The sequence below is a fragment of the Rhinolophus sinicus genome, chromosome 2 (assembly GCF_057876585.1).
Source record: "Rhinolophus sinicus isolate RSI-liver-muscle chromosome 2, RSI-T2T, whole genome shotgun sequence".
Lineage (NCBI taxonomy): Eukaryota > Metazoa > Chordata > Mammalia > Chiroptera > Rhinolophidae > Rhinolophus > Rhinolophus sinicus.
In genome coordinates, this window is record NC_142502.1 from 63,408,035 (window position 1) to 63,426,606 (window position 18,572).

The following is an 18,572-nucleotide window of genomic DNA, read 5'->3' on the forward strand; positions in this document are numbered from 1 at the left end:
TGCCTGGGCCTTGTAGTATTCTGTCACCAGCTGTTTGCCCTGGGGAAAAGTTATTAAACCTCCCTGAGCCTTGGTTTCTCTCCCTATAAATTGGGTGCAATAATAATTACTTTCAAAAGTTGTGAGGACTAAATATTCTGCTTTTCAAGTGCTTTACACATGTAAATACCTTAGTACAGAGTCGTTTTTATTTTATCATCTATCAACATGGGATAACAACCACACTGCCTATCTCATAGATTGTTGTGAGAAGAATGGACAAGAAAAAGTAGTGTAAAAGTAGTATGAATGTTATTATGTCCAAGCCCCTGGGCACTCGGTTTGTATGGACAGCAGTTGTCCTGCGCTACATGGCTAAACATGGAGGATTGTGTAGTCCATTATGCAACTGAAAACAAATTGCTGCTTTTCCCCTTAAAAAATCCCAGACTGGTCAATGGAAACGAATTCACCTAAGTCTTTCTTGAGAATAGCCCTTTTTAATTTACTGGAAACTGCTTTCCAAGTTATTAACTTTAAAGCCACCAATATAGACTGGTGATGAATAATTTAAGGATGTTACATTAGTGTGGATAGATGTTGGGCGACGTCTTTCTGACTTGGGTTTTCTTCCATTTTAATGTAGTGGATGATAACACATGTTGGTCCTGACGACCGTGGTACTTAACAGTTTTCTGCATTTTGATGCAAAGGAGATGAGCTCAAAGCACGTTTGTGCTTGGGGACAAACACAAGAGGACTCCCCGTCCCTGAGGCAGGGAGCCTGTCCTCTAAAGACACATTTTTCTTTCACAACTGGCAAATATAAGTGAGTCCTGTCTGAATTATTTTATATGGGTTCCCAGAATTTAAATTGAATTTGAAGGAAATTGCTTTTCTCCCTACAGTGCTATTGCAGTTCATCAAATAATAATCTCTATACTGGAAGTCAGCACACCTCTCCACAATGGGAACAATCTAAAAACATGTCCCTTTACTTGTTTTCAACTACAACAAATACTAACATAGTTATAGGTCCGATGGAAACACGAATAAAGCCAGACACAGAAGTTCATTTAGACTTCTTCCAAGAAACGTTTTTCCCTCCTAATCAGTTTTTTTTCCCCCACCTAATTAGTTTTGACCCTTCTCACTCTCCATCTCCTGAGTTAAGACTTGGAACTCACTGTAGCCTGGAATGTGCTTTTGATTATTTTGATTTCCCATCAAAAAGCACACAGCCCAATAGTACCAAGCACATAACCAATAAATGGTTTTTGAGTGATTTTATTTAGTCTTTCAAACAGCGTCTTTTGTAGTGAAATTTCAGCTGAAGACTCTTCTGATCAAGAGTCCTTTCGGTTCTCCTGCATAATGAGATGGGAAGGTGCTTTCTTTCTTTCTGGCAGAATAAAATCTGCATGTCCTGGTGACAGCTTAGGAAATGTATAGTTGATGTATTTTTGAAATGCCATTCTCGTTTCTTGTAATTCTTCCTCCAGGAAATCTTTCCAATTTGTCATATTTCCCAGTTGTTTCTCTACGGACAGCAGCTCCCCCTGAGTGTTGACTAGTTTATCCCTCACATTCCCCAGAGTGACCTGATGAGTTTTCTCTGCTTCTTGAAGGACTTCCTGAACTGCTTCCTGCTTCTGTCTCTCAGCCATGCAATAGTAGCTGTTCATTTCATGTTCTTTTTTCTTTACCATTTGGTTCACACTCTTCTTCTGGTCCTTAATAAATGTCACGCCAGCAGTCACAAGTTCCTCCACGGCCTTGCTACAAAAGATAATATGGATTTATAAGTTAAATGGATTAGTCACTAGATCCAAAAAGATTTTATCTTTCACCCAGATGTACGAGAATTGATTGTATTGTTTAGAGGAGCCACCAGGCTGAGGCAGGCTGGTAGACGTGAGCTTTCCGATTGCATTAGTCATTAACAATCAAAAACTATTTTTCAGATCAGGGTCACCCATCTACGTCCTTGCTGTGGACTAGGGAGAGGCCACTAGTCCAGTGTCTGACAGTGACTTTAGGAACCTGAGTCCATCTTGGCCGGAAAAATATGAACGCAGTGTGGGAAAGACGAAGAAATAGTTTATACATTCATGTAAAGTATCAATAAGTCCATTAAATGTTAATGTAACAACTTTTATGAAAAATATATTTTCCAAATCGAAACAATTTTTGGTAAGAAAAGTGGCATAATTTTATATCTTTTGCACAACTCTTTACTCTCTGGCTTAATAGGAAAAAACTGGATTTTCATATTGTTTCAATCTGTTGTGATGTCACACATCATAAAACCCTAGAAAACGCCACTATATACTCCTGCGATAATGAGAGTAAAAAGGGCAAATAACATCTTAGTAGTATTAAGAAAATAGCTTGGAACTCATGACCCCCTGAAACGGTCTCAGGGACTCTCAGGGGTCGTGGGACCACATTTTGAGAGCCACTGCTGAATGAGTTCACACATCTCTGGTTATAATGTATGTAATTATATATAATTTATAGCAGCCAAGAGTATTGAATTCTCACCATATGCCAGGTAGGTTGACGAGTATCTGCGCATATATTAACTCAATGATTCTTCAAATCAACCCTATGAGGTGGGTCTATTATTATGTTTACTTTACTGATCAGGAAACAGGCTCCGAGAGGTCAAGTAACTTGCCCAATTTCACTTCATTAGTGACAGTGGCCAAATGAGTACTCCGACCCTGGCAGTCTGAGTCTGGGCAACAGCTCTTAGTTAGTGTGACACAGTTCTGATGGATGTCTCTGATTAACCTAGATAGACAGAACCTTTAAAGATCTGAGAATTTAAAAATGCTAGATTCAAATATTTATGGTTGTTAATAACCTCTCCCCTCCCCCGCATCCTTGCCTCCTAGTCTAACAGTCTTTCCCAGACTTACCACCTGGCCTTTCTTCTAAATTCCTCCAAGATGCGACTCTCTCATTGTCTCTACTCTTTCAACTTGACTTTCAAACCTGACAGACTTCCCATCCTTGAGGTAAACACCATTTGTCCTTAGCTTCTCTAGCTGCTCTGTTTCTCTCCTTCCTTTTTCCACCAACGAGACTAGACCCATTATTAACAACAAGGAGTAACATTTATTGTGTCCCAGGGACTGTGCTAAGCATTTTACATGCATTACATACACCTCATTTAATGTTAACAATAGCCCATTGAAGCAAGTACAATTTTTATTTATTACCTCTTATTATTCCCATGTAACAGGTGAAGAGATTGAAGCTTAGAGAGATTTAGTTATTGTTCAGTGTCGCACAATTGAGAGAGTGGGACAGTTCTTACCCTTAACCATTACCTGCTTCAATCCTCAAAGAGGCCACTATAAATTTTTTATCAGGAGGGTAATACAACAAAAATAATGTTTTAGAATTGTTATTCTGGTGATATTGGGTAAACTGAATCTTAGTGGGATAAAGCAGAGAGACCAATTTATACTATTTTGTAATATCCTGGGTGTGCAATGATTAGGGTCTGAAATAAGAATGAAAGAGAAAGAATAGGAAGAGTGAGAGAAAGGGATAAATCCAACAAATATTACAAAGTCATAGCGCCAGAACTTGTGACTGCTAGGAGATAGCGGAGGCAGAAAGAAGAGAAATCAAAACCAACTTCCCGATTCTCAGCTAGGGTCACAGGAGAATGGAGGAGGCATTAATAGAAGTGATGTTATGGACAGAGTTGGGCGTGAGCATCTACACACATCCTTAGGATTTAGTCTGTTGTTTTATAAAATCTTCAGGGCGGTGATAAGATTGTGGATGTGATGCCCAGGGCCCCTGGGGCTTAGATAGAAGGAACTGGAAGGAGGCTTCCTTGAACCAGCCCCAAATCCCCAAGGAGGAAGTTGAGTTCCTTCTCCAGAACCATGGCTCTGTCACAAGCAGGCGTGAGCTTGCTGCCAGGTTGCCCTGGCTGTCTCGGGGCCCACACAGAGGAGGTGCTCACCTATGGGGCCAACTAGAAGACTCCAGCAGAGGTGACCACAGTAAAACTGCTCAAATAAAGTGCATCTTAGATGACTCCAGCTCCCACCCTATATCATATAGCCCCTTTAAACTCTTTACTACCAAAATCTCTTCTTGCTAAAAGGATCTGGTATTTTTTTGGAAATGTCCTTTCCAGCCTGCCTTAAAGCCTGAATTTTTGACACTTTGGGAGTCACTTCTTTTGGTTTAAGGTCGGGGCATGTCTGACCTTTATTCTGATGATTTCTTTAGAGTTGTGGAATTGAAGCCAGGAGGGTGGTGGGCAGAGCATGAAGAGTGTGGTGGCAGATGGCCTGGAGTGCCCCTTCATCTCAGTGTCTCCCCTGCCTGGGATGGTGCCCAGTGTGTATAAAATAGGCAACCAGATGTGTGAATGAATAAATGAGTGATATAGATGTACTTCTCCCCAATACATTTCGTTTTGTGCCAAATAGCACCAAATCTTAAAACAGCTAAACTAGTCCCTTATAAAAGCCTAAAAGAATCCATGCTTAAAATGGATTCTTACCATAAGCAAAATATTCACCATAAGAAAGTACTTAACTCTTGTGGTACATCTAAAGTATTTCTCGATTATACAAATTACCCACATTTCTTTTCCCCAAAAGTGGGCCTACAAAGCACATCATATGAGTAAGGACTAAAGCAACCGGTTCACCAGTGCTTTCTGGTTTTTCCTTCCTTTCTCCAAACTAAAGCTTGGACAGTATCTCTCTCCTCAGATATTTGAGGGATCATTGTGCATAGAGGAGAGGCAGAGCAGGAAACCAAGGGTGGACATGGGGGTGGGACCCCGCATATTCTGGGTCCACATTAGGAAGCACATGACAGGTAAAGGTGCTCAGTGTTTGAACCAACTACCTCAACCAGCCATAAAATTCCTGTCCCAGAAGCCCTCAGGAGGCCCCCCACCCCTGGCAGGCATCCAGCAGAGGGGATGGCAGGTTCAACTCAATGGCCTGCAATGCATGAAATAAATGTCTATGTTTCTTTCCGTAAGTGGTGAGGGCCGTCTGCCATCTCTAACTTTGTGAGGCTATAATCTTGGAATTTTGAAATACATACCATATTTAAGAGCAGGGCTGGACATAAATTGAACTATTTTCAAAATAATTTTAGTCTGTATATACATCTATGGGGTTCAGTCTGATATTTTATAAAATGGATTGTCAGAGAATAAAAATAGATTGCTAAACAAAAATATCTAATATATAATAATCCAACCTCACTAAGCTCTGGGGGGTGGGGGAACAAAGCATGGAAAAACTATACTAGAATTGCTTTGTGCTTTGCTCCCATTAGGGCCTCTCTTTGTTCTCTTTCTCACTATTTTAGGGAGGCTGTTGAAATGTGTAAGATATACTGCTCACGGGTTTAAAGAAAAACATCAATGGCTGTTCCTTCCCTTCTACCTACTAAATGAACTTTTCATTTTTCTCACGTAGGCTAAGCGCCCTTTCAACCTCCTTTCTATGCCCATCAGTTACAATCCTGGGTCTTAAGACAGTAAGAACCTACACTTCATTTATCCATAGGCGGTTCCTAAATTATGAAGGGATTTGTTTCCAAAATTCATTTGTACATTAAGTGTTTAGAGCAATGCTGAAAATAGACCGTTTGGCTGTTGAACCCACAGTCAGCTATTAATCCATTTTCATTTGAACTAAAGGACTGTTAGTACTATTTTAATACTAACATTACGCGGGATAGCGTAATGGACAGTTACAACCATGTGTTTATAAGGAAAACACCTTCTGATTTTCTACCTGAGACACGGGTAACCTATTGCCTCCTGGTCTGGCAGGAGAATCAGTGACACCTCCAAGCTGGGGCTGCAGGCATTATACAGGTTGGTGGGGGGCACCTCCAGAGGCCAAATGTCGGCAGCACATTTGTATCTCAGGGTTATTAATATTCACAACCATCCCTTGGCTCTGCCTAATTATACACCCACCTTCCCCCTCTGTGTGTTTGCTCATTCCGTTCTCACTCTTTTCAGCCTTTCACAAATGGGACCTCCTCCTTTCTCTCTAAGGCCCAACCCAAGACTGACTCCCTCTAAGAAACCTACCGCGCCCCACAGCCCACACTCTCTTTGCTTGATCTTTCCAGGACCTTGAACACTTCCAGCACCTATGTGTTCTTCATACCAGTCCATCTAGCCCTGCTCATATGGGGCAGCCGTGCTTAATGTTGAGGAAACACCCTTATTTCTTTGTGCCAGGGCTCAGGACCACATCCACAGAAGGCACTTTACAAGCTCTGGCGAAGTGAGCGGGATAGTGTAATGTATGGTCACAAGCTTTGGCCTCATAGGGACCAGAATTCAAATGGGGCCCTGTTACCTCCGCTCCATATGACCTTTGGTAGGTTGCTTGGCCTCTAAGACTCAGGGTCTTCACCTGAGGATATGGAGGATGATAGAACGCCCCCGGAAGGGATATGAGGAATCAGTGAGACACATACAAAAGGGCTTGCATGTGCTGGTGTTGAATAAAGGTAGCTGTCATTAGGCATTAATCAGGACCACAAAGATTCCTGAGCAGACACTTCAATCATGCCTTTGCTTTGGGCCAGAAAACACTTAGAACCTTTCCAAGCAAAGATTTTTCTTCTTCTTCTTTCTTCACTTCTGAAAGAGTACAGTGTCTCCTAGATAATCTGTTTGGAATCTAATCATGTCAATCCACAAAAAAGTTTTCTGCGCATTTAACAAATTTGTCATAATAGGTAAGAGTTCTGAATCCTTAAATCTTGAGAGAAAGTTTACAGCCAAATAAAAGGTCTACAGTGGAATTCTAAACAGTGGTCCTCCTCTATATATTATTTTCTGCAAATGCGCTAAAGAACATTGGGATCTAGCAATGTTCAGAGGCAAGATCTGGTATGCAGCAGAGTGGGCGCAGCTGATTGGAACAACTTTGAACCGTTGCTTAATAAATATTTAAAGAATGCCTATCAGCTGCCAGGCTGTCTTCCAGGCACTTGGAACACATCAGTGAACAAAATGGACATTCTAGTTGGATATAGTTAAACAACAGGCATGGCAGTTCCCTAATTCCAGTCAACTGATTCAATAAAAGGTGGCCATTGAAAATCATTCATTCAAACCTCACAGAGAAAGGGCTGGAAGAGGAGCAAAAGCAGTGGAGTGAGGAAAGGAGCAGAAGCTGCCGGTGTGTGAGCGGTGAGACCCAGAGACTCCTACAGGGCAGGCGGAACTCCTGCAGGAGGGTGGAGACGGGCAGGGAGAAGAGGACGCCACATGCCACTGCATTGGGTCACACTCATTTCAGAGTTACCACCTTCTCTAACTTACACGGAAATCCTCTTTCACCTTCCTCTTCTAGCTCAACATGATTTATCACCTATGCAAGAAGGGAGGTACCACTGCAATCACCACAGCTACAGCCCTCATTCTTATTTATCTGCAAAATAAGAATCTGACAACTCTTTAGGGCCAAAGGATTTTACCTGTGGCCCTATTCTAAACAGTTCTAATAAGAAAGATTTTACCTGATAATTATATACAAATAGATTTGTTTGTTAAGTCAAGGAGCTAAGCAAAAGAGATAAGTCCTAGACTAAGAGATCAAATATAGAGGTTTTAGTCTTGTTCTGCTGCTACAGTTACATGCTCTTGGGCAGCTCACTTAACATGCGGAAACTGGGGTTTTCTCTGGGTCCTGATAATCACGAGGGCCCCTGACTGCTGTCTTGTTAAAATTAACCAATTCCATCAAGTGTTCATTACATGCACAAAAATGGGTACTTTGGTATTCATTTATATATATATATATATGTGTGTATATATGTATATATATACATATGTATATATACACATATATATATGGTTTATGTAACAATTATTTGTGATTGTGCACATATATAAGGCTACAAATATATCAAAAGGTCACAGGATACAGACCCCGTTATTTAAATTGATTGTCTCTGAGAGACAGGGAGGGGGTAGGAAAGCAGTGGGTTAGGACTTAACAACTTTTGCTCTATATATTTTCATAATGTCAGTTCCATTTACAGCATGTCTTACTTGTGTGATAAGAAAAAGACCAAAAAGTAACACATCCACAGTGGTATATGATATAGGCTAAAGAATGTGAATATTGACTTTTATGTGTTGTGGAAAAATATTTCTTGATTCCTCTCTTTAGCCTCTTAAAACGGGAGATACAGAATGAAAAACAATACCTAGGATAGTAATTCTCTCTTGAGAGGGAGGAGAGGAAGGAAATGTGATTGAGGAAGAATACATGGGAGCTTCAATCCCTTTAGGTGGATGGTAGGTTCTTGAGTATTCATGTTATTATTTTTCTCTAAACCATACACACATACTACAATATATTATATATTGTTCTCTATGTTTGATATATTCTATAACAGAAATGTAAAAACACAAAAACTGGGAAATATCCATCTATGTGCCTCAACCTTATCCCTTTCTCCAAGTTGATTTTGACAGAGGAAGATACTGATTTGAAAACGTGTTCTCTGGAATACCTTCTCTGGGCCTGGATTGCTTCCCGGGCTATGCGTCTCTCTTCAGCCCTGGCTTTTTCCACGGCCTGGATCTTCTCCTTGCGGCACTCTATCATGAGCCTTTGGATTCTATGGGCCATGCGTTGTTCTGCAGCCAAGTTTTCTCTCTTCAGTTCATCTTCCATGTTTTGATGAACCTCAAGCTTGGTTTTAGCTGCCATTTCCTTAAGCAACAGTAAAACTAGGTTTAGATGATACAACTTTATTTAAAAAGGCACACTAAGCGGTTATGCAAATCACACTTCACCAAACTAATGAAATGAGTACTTGTGATCACTGAATGTGTACTTGGAACATTGATTGTTTTTAAAAAAATTGTGGGTATGTAGAAAACTTCCATTTCTATGATGCTAAGTGAAACAAGAGACATGCACACAACATAGCATAAATACTTACATAATTTTGGAAGGGAATACGCAGAAAGAGAAAATAGTTGAATCTGCGTGTTAGGCTCCCAGGTGAGTAGATTCTAAGGCAGGGTGGGCCCTGGATCCCCCTGAGAACAGCACTGATGTCTACGGTGGGTGAAGTAACCCCTCGCATCCATCTTAGACAAATCACTCCTTCATTATATTTAAAATGTCCCTGAGACAGCAGCATAAATGTAAGTTCCCCAATCTTAGACAAATATTTTAGAAAGGTCAACCTCTCTCTAACTTTTCCTTTTACATTTTCTTAGGACTTCTGTTTTAGTGTTCAGTGCATCAGCCCTACCCGAAGGCTCTGTGGGATACAATCAAACTAAAGAAAAACTAGATGAGCTCCTCGAAACAGGCATCACATCTGAGTTAGCTTGGCATCTTCACAACCTAATGCCAGGAGTGACCTTCAAAATGTGTATCTGGCTGCAACATTGGGGCAGAGTCCTAGAACCCTGTAACAATTTAAAGTGTTGCCCCTTTAAATTGCTGGACTGGGGAGGTCCAGGGGCCTAATGGGGAAGAGCCAGGGTGACCAAGGTATTAGGGAGCTTGGGGAGTGGTAATCAACTGATAGAGGAGTATCTCAATACTTTAAGAACTACTATGGCCATACTGGCACATGCCAGCTGAACAGCAGGCCTGACTACACATGCTATAAATGCTCGTTATGCTTTGAACTGAAATGGGGGATGGGACCCTGGTTCCTGGAACCTAGTGGGGAGGGTCCCAGTATCCTTTAGGAACTATGGAGCAGAACTCTCCTGCCAGCAAGTGTTCTGAGCACAAGGTAGTCCATTTAATCTCATCCAGTACGGAGCTGACATATGGTCGAAATAACAAATAAACGGGCCCATGTACATATTGTTTGTTAGTTATGTTCTTATTAAACCTGGGGCCAATCTCTGCCACTTCCCTCCAGCCTCTTCCCATGAATCATCACATCTATACTGTGTCCTGTCCTGTCCCTCCAGTGCCCACATGGACAAATAGCTCTGCATCATTTTCCCTTGAATGGACTTTGTAGCTGAGGTATGGAACTAAATCATGAGTCCCTGGGCCTCTGCTTGGAACATTTGCTAATTACCTAGAGTCCTGTGCTTAAACAAGTTACAGGTTAAAAAGAGATCCTCCCTCATTGTATAACCCCTGGTCTTACAGGAAATACTGGAGAATGGCTCAGGGGACCCTCTTGGCACTGCAGTAAATGCAAATTTAGGGAAAAGGATGCAGTCGGAGGGCCCAGGAGAAGAAAGAGAACAGCCCACTTCCCTCGTTTAAGCCCTGCTGGAGCACTTACTAAGTCAGGGCCGTGTGCTGGGCAGTGGGGCTAGAGTGGTAACGAGACAGGCACGCCCTTACGGAGGCTGCCGTCACGTGGGGATCAGATACCCAACAAGCGATCACACCGTCTATTTAATTCCAACAGTGATGGGTGGTGACCGCTGTAAGAGAGGACAGGGTGTCAAGGACAGTGTATGGGTGGCAGAGCAGAGCTGGTCAGGTAACACTTCTGCTTCTCTACAGCAATAATGGATGAGCTAACGCTGATGAAGTGCAGGAAGAACATTCTGGCAGACACCGAGGTGGGAAGGTACATGGTACATTCAGGTTCAAGAAGCCAAAGGGCAGTCAGAGGAGGAAAGAGAGCAAGTGGCAAGAGATGTGGTGGGTCAGGCAGGCAGGGGTGGCTGCTTTGGGCCTTGACGCCTAATGAAGGCGTGGGTTCATTGTGTCAGAGGCCATGGGATTCTCCTGCGCCCATTCATCATGCTGCCATCGCTGCTGCCATCACTGCTGCCATCGCTGCTGCCATCGCTGCTGCCATCGCTGCTGCCATCGCTGCTGCCATAGTGTTCAGCCACTCCTCTGCGACAACCCTGAGCCTCCCAACCGAACTCCAGACACACCCATCTAGATTTTACATGTTGCTGTTTTTCTTCTTATTCCCTGGAGCTTTTCACTAACTTAAGAACTTTTTAAAAAAGCAATAAAGAAGCCTATAAAAACCTGTAAATGTTTCTGATGTTCCTCTTCCAGGATCTGAATTTTAATTTTGTGCACGGCATTTGCTTCTTCAAGTGCTTTCTCCACAGCTTGTTTTTGGCGTTCATCAGCCTTTGAAAGAAAGAGTCCATTTAGTCCATTTATTTATTAATGTATCAGGTTTTCATGTTTACTGAAAGTCAGCAAACACTACAGGGCTTCTCACTACCTGCTCCATCCCCATCTCAAACCTCCCTGAGCAAGTCGGTGGTCTCAGCCAGAGGCCCTAACACACCCCAACCCATGGCTAACACCACTGTTTCAGGAATTGCTCAAGAGAGCTTTACTGCAGGATGTCAGGCTGTCTTTTTCTTTGTCACTTTATTTCTTGCTTGATTGACTATCAAAGTAATGTGTGCCCATAACAGAAAGTGTGGAAATACAGAGAAGTGGAAAGATGCACAAAGCTAGAAATTACTGAGAAGGGAGGCTGAGGATCACCCCAGGTCCCCCATTCCTACCCCCCCATCAGGTCTTCAGAAACAGTTTATTATTTTGACGAGAATGCCCAGAATATTAGATTATTTGTATTCAAATTGTAGGTTACTCTCTAAAGTATTCCCTTGTATTAGGGTGTACAATTAATGATTCACAATTGATCTGAATTTTATTATTATTGATAAAGATAGATGACTACTAAGATTTATATATATATATGTATGTATGTATGTGTGTGCATATATATATATATATATATATATATATATATATATATATATATATATAACCAGTGGCACTGGAGCATTTTGGACTTTCAAAGTACTTTCACACCAAGCTTTTGCTGGCACTAATACTGGACAATTCCAACATTCTTTGTTATGACGTCTATTTTTATAAAGAAACGGAGAAATAACATTCTAAGCACTGTGGCTTGTCTTGATCTCAAGGAGAAGTAATTCTCTTTAGGAAGTCATTTATGTCATTCTACCGATGACTGGAAGAAGTGGGGGCTGGAGGATTGAGATTTTGCTTCAGTTAAGTGTCTGGGATCTGACTGTGAGCCCAACACATTCTAATGGCCCCTGTGACCCTCAGTCATTAGGACAGGTATCAAGGACTTTAGAGAGAAGGGGAGCACGGAGACGGGTACAAAGGAGAGCAGCCGTAATGAAATATTTGGAAAAAACAGGCACTAAGGGGTGTTATACATAGATATATGTAGATATCCAATATCTACATATTAGATGTTAAGCAATAATAAACAATTATCAACAAAGATGTCTTTTTTTTTTTTTTTTTTTAAGTTCCAATGAGAATAAAGAGAACAGGAGTCATCCACACACAGGGGCAATTTAGAAGGAAAGAAGTTCCTGATGATGTCTGCCTCTGACTAAGTACCTACTGTGTGCCAGACACACTATTTCATTGAACTCCCTTGATCATCTTACAGAGTGGGTATTACTGTTCCTCTTTTACATTAGAAGAAGCCAAGACCACAGAGCTGAAGAACTTGCCCAAGGTCCACAGGTAGCCAGGATTCAAAGGCAGTTCTGCCTGACTATATTGTTTCGAATACATCCAAAAAGTGAAAGAACTGTAAAGACGCATTTAGACCGATTTTCAAATTCTTTTACCTGAGCCCACACGTTAGCTTCTGCTTTTGCAATACGTTCCTTGAGTACAGCCTCTTGAAATTGCTCTTCCTTATTCAGAAGATCTGCCCCAATATCTGTATATTTGAAGAGAAACAATAACAAGTATCCACAGACTGTTTCTTGGCTTGCCTGTTCACTATGAGTTAGTTAGGAGACGTCAATCTTCTCTTTAAAGATACCAATGAGAGGGGTAAGTTTCTTCCTAACTGATTAGGAGGGAACACACAGCGCTGTTAGGCCTGGATGGAGTCAGTTCCCTTCGTCACAGCCAGTCCACATGGTGGGCCCCTGGGGAAGGGAAGTGGCAGAAAGGAGCACATTTTGTCCTTCTGAAGTAGAGCGGTGAGGGAATACTCTAGATACTGGCACATTATTCAGCTCCGCTCTCACAGCACCTATCTGGGTGCTAGTATTATCTCCACCCACAAAGTGGTAGCAGAATGCCTTCTCTAATACGTTACGTGCCTCTCTTTAGTGTGTAGGTCTTCATGGGTTTAGCTGCTTCATTGTGGAATGTGTTATGGGACAGTAGTTTAGTACTTCTCCATCAGTGATCTAATTTAATTTCCAAATAATGATATTCCCATAATAATACCCTCCTTACTCCAACAAGAAAATAAAAGCCTAAAGAGGGTAAGGGACCCCATAATACCAGATAGCTAGGAACAGGGTTAGACGTGAGCCAAGCCCAGAGCTCACTGAGCTGGGCACAGGGTTTTCTCCATCTTCTCCCACCAGAGTGCGTTGTCAGAGGTGGCCCATGACCCACATGGGGATGAGGAGCCGTTTGAGGGCTGAAATCACACACAGTGAACTTTCTCTCCAATCCAAACTCTTATAGTACTTATTCTTTATTCCATTCATTTCTCACATCTAATATTTGTTGCATTATTAGCTCCTCATGTGATTAGGTCTTGACGATCAGCTTCCTAAAATTACAAAGCACGTCTTATACTGCAGTGTATTTCTCGTAGTGCCTAGCTTGGCAGTAAGCACAGATGAGATATTGTGGACATGTTTGTCTGCCCAACATCTCTTCTCTCCTTCTGGTAACAGGACCCATTTCTCTCAAAAAGTTTCCTTTTACTTCAGATTGTTCGGGTAGGGCGGCCAATCGCAGCAGCCTACCTATCTGCTTGGCAATTACGCATTATCCCCGATCCTACAGGCCACGATAATTGGCCCAGGTTTAGGCACGTGCTCAAGCCTGGCCAAACAGGGTCTTCTCTAGGATCTTATTTATATAAGGAGGTAAGGTAAGGAGAACACAGCTTTTTTTTTCTCTGGGTTTCTAAGCCGAAGTTAACAGAGGTTTCGAGATATTTGGGAGCACGTGTACTCTTTTCCCAGCTGCTGGAGTAAGGCCTGGCTGCAGTAGTAAACAATTAGGCCAACTCACTAAGAGAGCAAGAATGGACGGACTGAAAGCCCGGGTGCCACATCCCCCCTGGGTTTCTCTAGTCTGAGTTGTGTTTCTGGCACCTGCAACTGAAAACACATGTTTGGTGGCATTGATTTAAGAGTCTTTGCTACTAGATTATTAGTGAGTGTAAAAACAAAGGGCAGTGAATACTACAGTAGAGACGGACATATACTGCACAGGCTCAGGGTTCTGCAGATAACATTATGAAAGGTCTAGGAAGAAACGTGACTAAGCATGGACCATCAATGCGCTGAATTTCACAAAAACGTGATGCACGTGTGGGCTGCTAATACTCTTTTTTATGCTTAAATCCCATACTTTATATTAGTTGTTCTCAACCCTGATTATACAACAGGATCCCTGCACAGCTTTTAAAAAACGCACGATAAAAAAGAAACGAACTATTAATACAAAGAATTTGGATGGATCTCAAGGGCATTATGCTGAGTGGGGGTGGGGGAAGCCAATTTCAAAGAACTACATAGTGTATGATTCCATTTGTAGAACATTCTCAATGGGATGAAATTATAGGGAGAACAGATGAGCGGTTGCCAGGTGTTTGGATTAGGGGATGTTAAGCGGTAACACAAAGCAGTTTCTCTGGGGTGATGGAACGGTTCTATGTCCTGATTGTGGTGACGGTTACATGAATTTCACGAAACTATAGACCAACAAAAAAAAGGCATATAAGGTCTGTACCTGAGTTAATAGCATTGGTTCAATACCAATTTGCTGATTTTGACAATGTCCTATTGTTATGTAAGGTATCAATAAGAGAAGCTGGATTGGGGGGCGGCACATGGGGATTCTCTGTTCTAGTTTTAAAACTTGTGAGTCAAACTATTTCCAAATAAAAAGCTATTACAATATGTAAAAATACAAAAAAAATAAAAACACATGCAAAGGCCTGATTCTGAAGGTTTTAATTTATTGGGTCTGTGTTGGATTACTATTAAATTCAATGAGTCTCTGTTTGGATATTAGTAGTAAACACAAATTATTTTAAAGTTCTGTAGCACACTGCGAGGGTTGAGAACTACTGAATTGCCTTTTGTAATAGTCATAAGCATTTATACAGACATTTCAACATGCCTTTAAATTTACTTCTAAAGAACAGAGAATTCTGACTCTTTTGACTTAAAATAATCAATGACAAATATAGGCCACTGAAATTAATATAAAAGATTAATTTCTAACTAGTTAGATTTAATTTTATCTGCTTAATGTTTGGATTCAGGTATACTAGAAGGTGTAAGGAGTCAATCAATAAAAGTTTACCTAAGGATAGATAGCCACTATCCTGGGTGCAAAAAGTCAAATTGCTTTAGAGACTATAATTGATAAATCATATTAAACATTTTCTAAGTTAAAATCAGTTTTGATACTGATATTTTTAGAGGATGATTCCAATTTGATCTCCCCCTAAATTTTACTTTTTTCAAAGTACCATCCATTCTCTAGCTTTTATATTTTCAAAGATCAGGAGTGAAATTAAATCACCACTAGTTTACCACGTTAAAGGAAGGGCAGATCATAGAAGTATTTTGAGAGTCCTTAGGAAAACTCTTCTAAGGCTCAGAGTCAGACTGAAAACTCTGATGAGGATAACTACAATTTGATTATAAGTCTAGATAGAAAATATTCTGATGTTTATCTATATATATCTATTTTTATGTCTACCAACAAGGGTTATAGTTTCTTTTCCCCCATTTATTAAGGTGTTAGGATGTTAATTCGAGATACTTTCTCTCCTATGTGTATGGAAGGTGGCCGAGTGTGAGCAAGGACAAAAAGAACTCCCATTTACTATTATGTGCCAGGCTTTATAACAAGCTCAAGTATTTCTTTAAAGCCTCATAACAAACCTGCAAAATAGGTATTAACAACCTTATTTACATATTAAGTAACAGACTGAGAGGCTTAACTGGTAAGTGGAGAAGCTGGATTTCAACCTATGTTCTTCTCACGACCAACACATCCCTGTAGGACAAACAACTTTTTGATCAGGAAAGCTGAAAAAAGCCTAGATAACAGGAAGAATGACACACTATGAAACATTCGAAAAAAGGAAAACAGCCAAGTCACTTACCCAGTATATCTTTGTGAGTGTAAAAGCGTGTCTTAAATGGCTTGTATTCATGGATCCGTTTGAAGGTTTCCCCTAAAGGAGCTGGTGGAATTATTTTATTACAAACAGCACAGCAAACAAAGCTTGTGTAATTCGGATTTTTGATCATAATTAAATTTAAGATCTTTTACTACATACAGTTAAAATACCTTTAGGATCATTAAAAGCAGTTTTTTAAAAAGCTAGAAATTTAAGAAAGCTGGAAGAGAGGACAATGCTAGAGGCTGGTAAGGATTAAATGCTTCAGCATGATTGTGTGCCTAAGATGAAAGAATGTTACTGAAAGCCTCTGCCATGTAAGGCACGAGCGCTGGATTTGGGAAGATTTAAGCAGTTGCTCCCTCCTAGACACTAGCGTTAAGTTGTTAACTTACTTAGCAACTGTTGCTAGGTAAGAGAAGATTTGCTCATAAAAGCAACTAGAAATGAAAGGGAGTATGGCCCAGCCAGTTCATTTCCCATATACTTTCTGTATTAGTTTCCTACTGCTGCTGTAACAACTTATCACACAGTTAGTGGGTAAAAAACAACACAAATTTATTCTCTTGCAGTTCTGGAGGTCAGAAGTCCAAAATGAGTCTTAAGGGGCTAAAATTAAGGTGTCAGCAGGGCTGGTTCCTTCTGGAGGCTTGAGGGGAGAATCTGTTTCCTTGCCTTTTCCAATTTCTATTAGGCCACCCATATCCCTTGCTCACGACCTTGCATCATATAGCCTTTACTCCACAAACTTGCCTGGTGACATGGCTTCTTTCTCTGCTCTTCTACGTCTCTTATAAAGACCTTTGTGATTATATCAGGCCCATCCAGATAATAAAGGCTAATTTCCCCATCTGAAAACCCTCAGCTTAATCACATCTGTGAAGTTCTTTTTGCCACGTAAGGTAACATATTCACAGGCTCCAAGGACTAGGATCAGAACATCTTCGGAGGTGGGGTCGGGAATGGGGAGCATTATTCAGCCCACCACACTTTCTTTTAAACAGTTTCTTTACAGAATTGATTTCTTTTAGACCAGCAAAGGAGGGAGTTTTTTTCCACGTTAACTATAAATGTGGTTTGGCTATTAAACTGGGAAATGTCACAATATTTTAAAGGAAAAACTACTCTAAGTCAGCACTCAACATTACTAAGCCTAGTTTTTAAAATCATATAGTTAATTTGTTGTCCTTGATTTAAGATGGAGTCCTGCATCCCAAGAACGCCCCTGGTGCCTGACAAACTGGGACAGACTGGTCACCCTATGAAAGATAAAACTATAAACCAATAAATAATTTCACTGCTTGCTTCCTGCAAACCAATTATCAATTGAACAGCTTGCTCCTCTGGGCAAATAGCTCTTCTATCAGAACAGATGAATTCCCCGGGGGAAAAGCTCACTTGCCACCTATCAACAGCCTAGTTAATCAAGACTTGCTTCGAGACCTCACCTATGGTTACTGAGTTTTGCCCGTCATGGGCCAGGTTCCTGCATTAAAAGACCTTCCTTTAACGACTTGAATCCACACTGCAATGTCTTGCCCTGACCATGCCCTGACTTTATAAAGTGGCATTTTCCCTTAGAGAATGAATGAAAACAGCAACACACAGCCAGGCAGTCTTGGACATTCTCCACACACAAGCGCTGTGCTTTCTATAACGTGTAACCATCCTGTAAGAAGCAGCATAGTTCGGTATTTGTTCCTAACATTCAGTGTGAGTCTTCCCTCACGCTGTTTTTCACAGCCTGTGCCTCACTCAATCTGCTGCTACCTCGGATCATTCAGGGGGCAGTCACTCAGCCTAAGGATGCGCTGCACACTTCCTGCTGCCCTCCTGGGGGCGATAAGCTCTCCATCGGTCACCTAACTAATATCTCCCTCCAAGTATCAACTTACTTTGTTGAATACTAGAATTCTAAATGATGACAATGTGACACTTAATGTGTAAGCTGAAAATAGAAGAATTCTAGTTCTTTAACAATCAAAATCTAACGGGAAACCTAAAGTAAAAGATAATACTTTAAATTAAGAGGTATTTTATACCACCTAAGTATATTTTAATCTAAATGAAGTATACTATGTAGAGAGGCATAGCAAAAAAATATTTAGGGCTCAGTAGTAACGATTTAACTTAGTTGCATGTAGGTAACTCAATTAGCTAAGTTCTTTAATATCTACAAATCAGACATAAATGCATTTGCATGTATCTTGCAAAAACAACAATAAAGTACTGGAAATTAAAAACTTAACATTATTATGATAAACTGCCTATGCAGTTATTATTACTTGGTAATAATAACTGTAACAAAATTAGAGAGATAAGATTTAATGAGCCCCAATTACAATGATTCAAATGGGTTAAATATCCAGATATGAAACAATCCAGAACCACTGTCAGAAAAAGTTAAATTATATAAG

The 18,572-nt window shown here is 40.8% G+C and overlaps 1 protein-coding gene across 1 annotated transcript; it reads right to left on the bottom strand.

The window, feature by feature from the left end:
* Positions 1-1,032: 1,032 nt before the first annotated feature.
* On the bottom strand, positions 1,033-18,516 carry C2H6orf163 (chromosome 2 C6orf163 homolog). The gene is made up of 5 exons (XM_019743309.3): positions 16,138-18,516; positions 12,605-12,699; positions 10,995-11,102; positions 8,527-8,729; positions 1,033-1,758 (listed from the first exon to the last, which is right to left on the bottom strand). Exons 1-5 carry the CDS (start codon positions 16,283-16,285, stop codon positions 1,326-1,328), a joined length of 987 nt encoding a protein of 328 aa, XP_019598868.1. The 5' UTR covers positions 16,286-18,516; the 3' UTR covers positions 1,033-1,325.
* Positions 18,517-18,572: the final 56 nt, after the last annotated feature.

What these genes read in the sequence shown, in the direction of transcription:
- C2H6orf163 (XM_019743309.3), bottom strand. Translation starts at nt 16,285, where the DNA reads ATGATCAAAAATCCGAATTACACAAGCTTTGTTTGCTGTGCTGTTTGT. An exon ending in AAGCTAACGTGTGGGCTCAG is followed by an intron (nt 11,103 to 12,604) that starts GTAAAAGAATTT and finishes TTTCTTTCAAAG; the next exon opens with GCTGATGAACGCCAAAAACA. An exon ending in AACATCAGAAACATTTACAG is followed by an intron (nt 8,730 to 10,994) that starts GTTTTTATAGGC and finishes CTGTTGCTTAAG; the next exon opens with GAAATGGCAGCTAAAACCAA.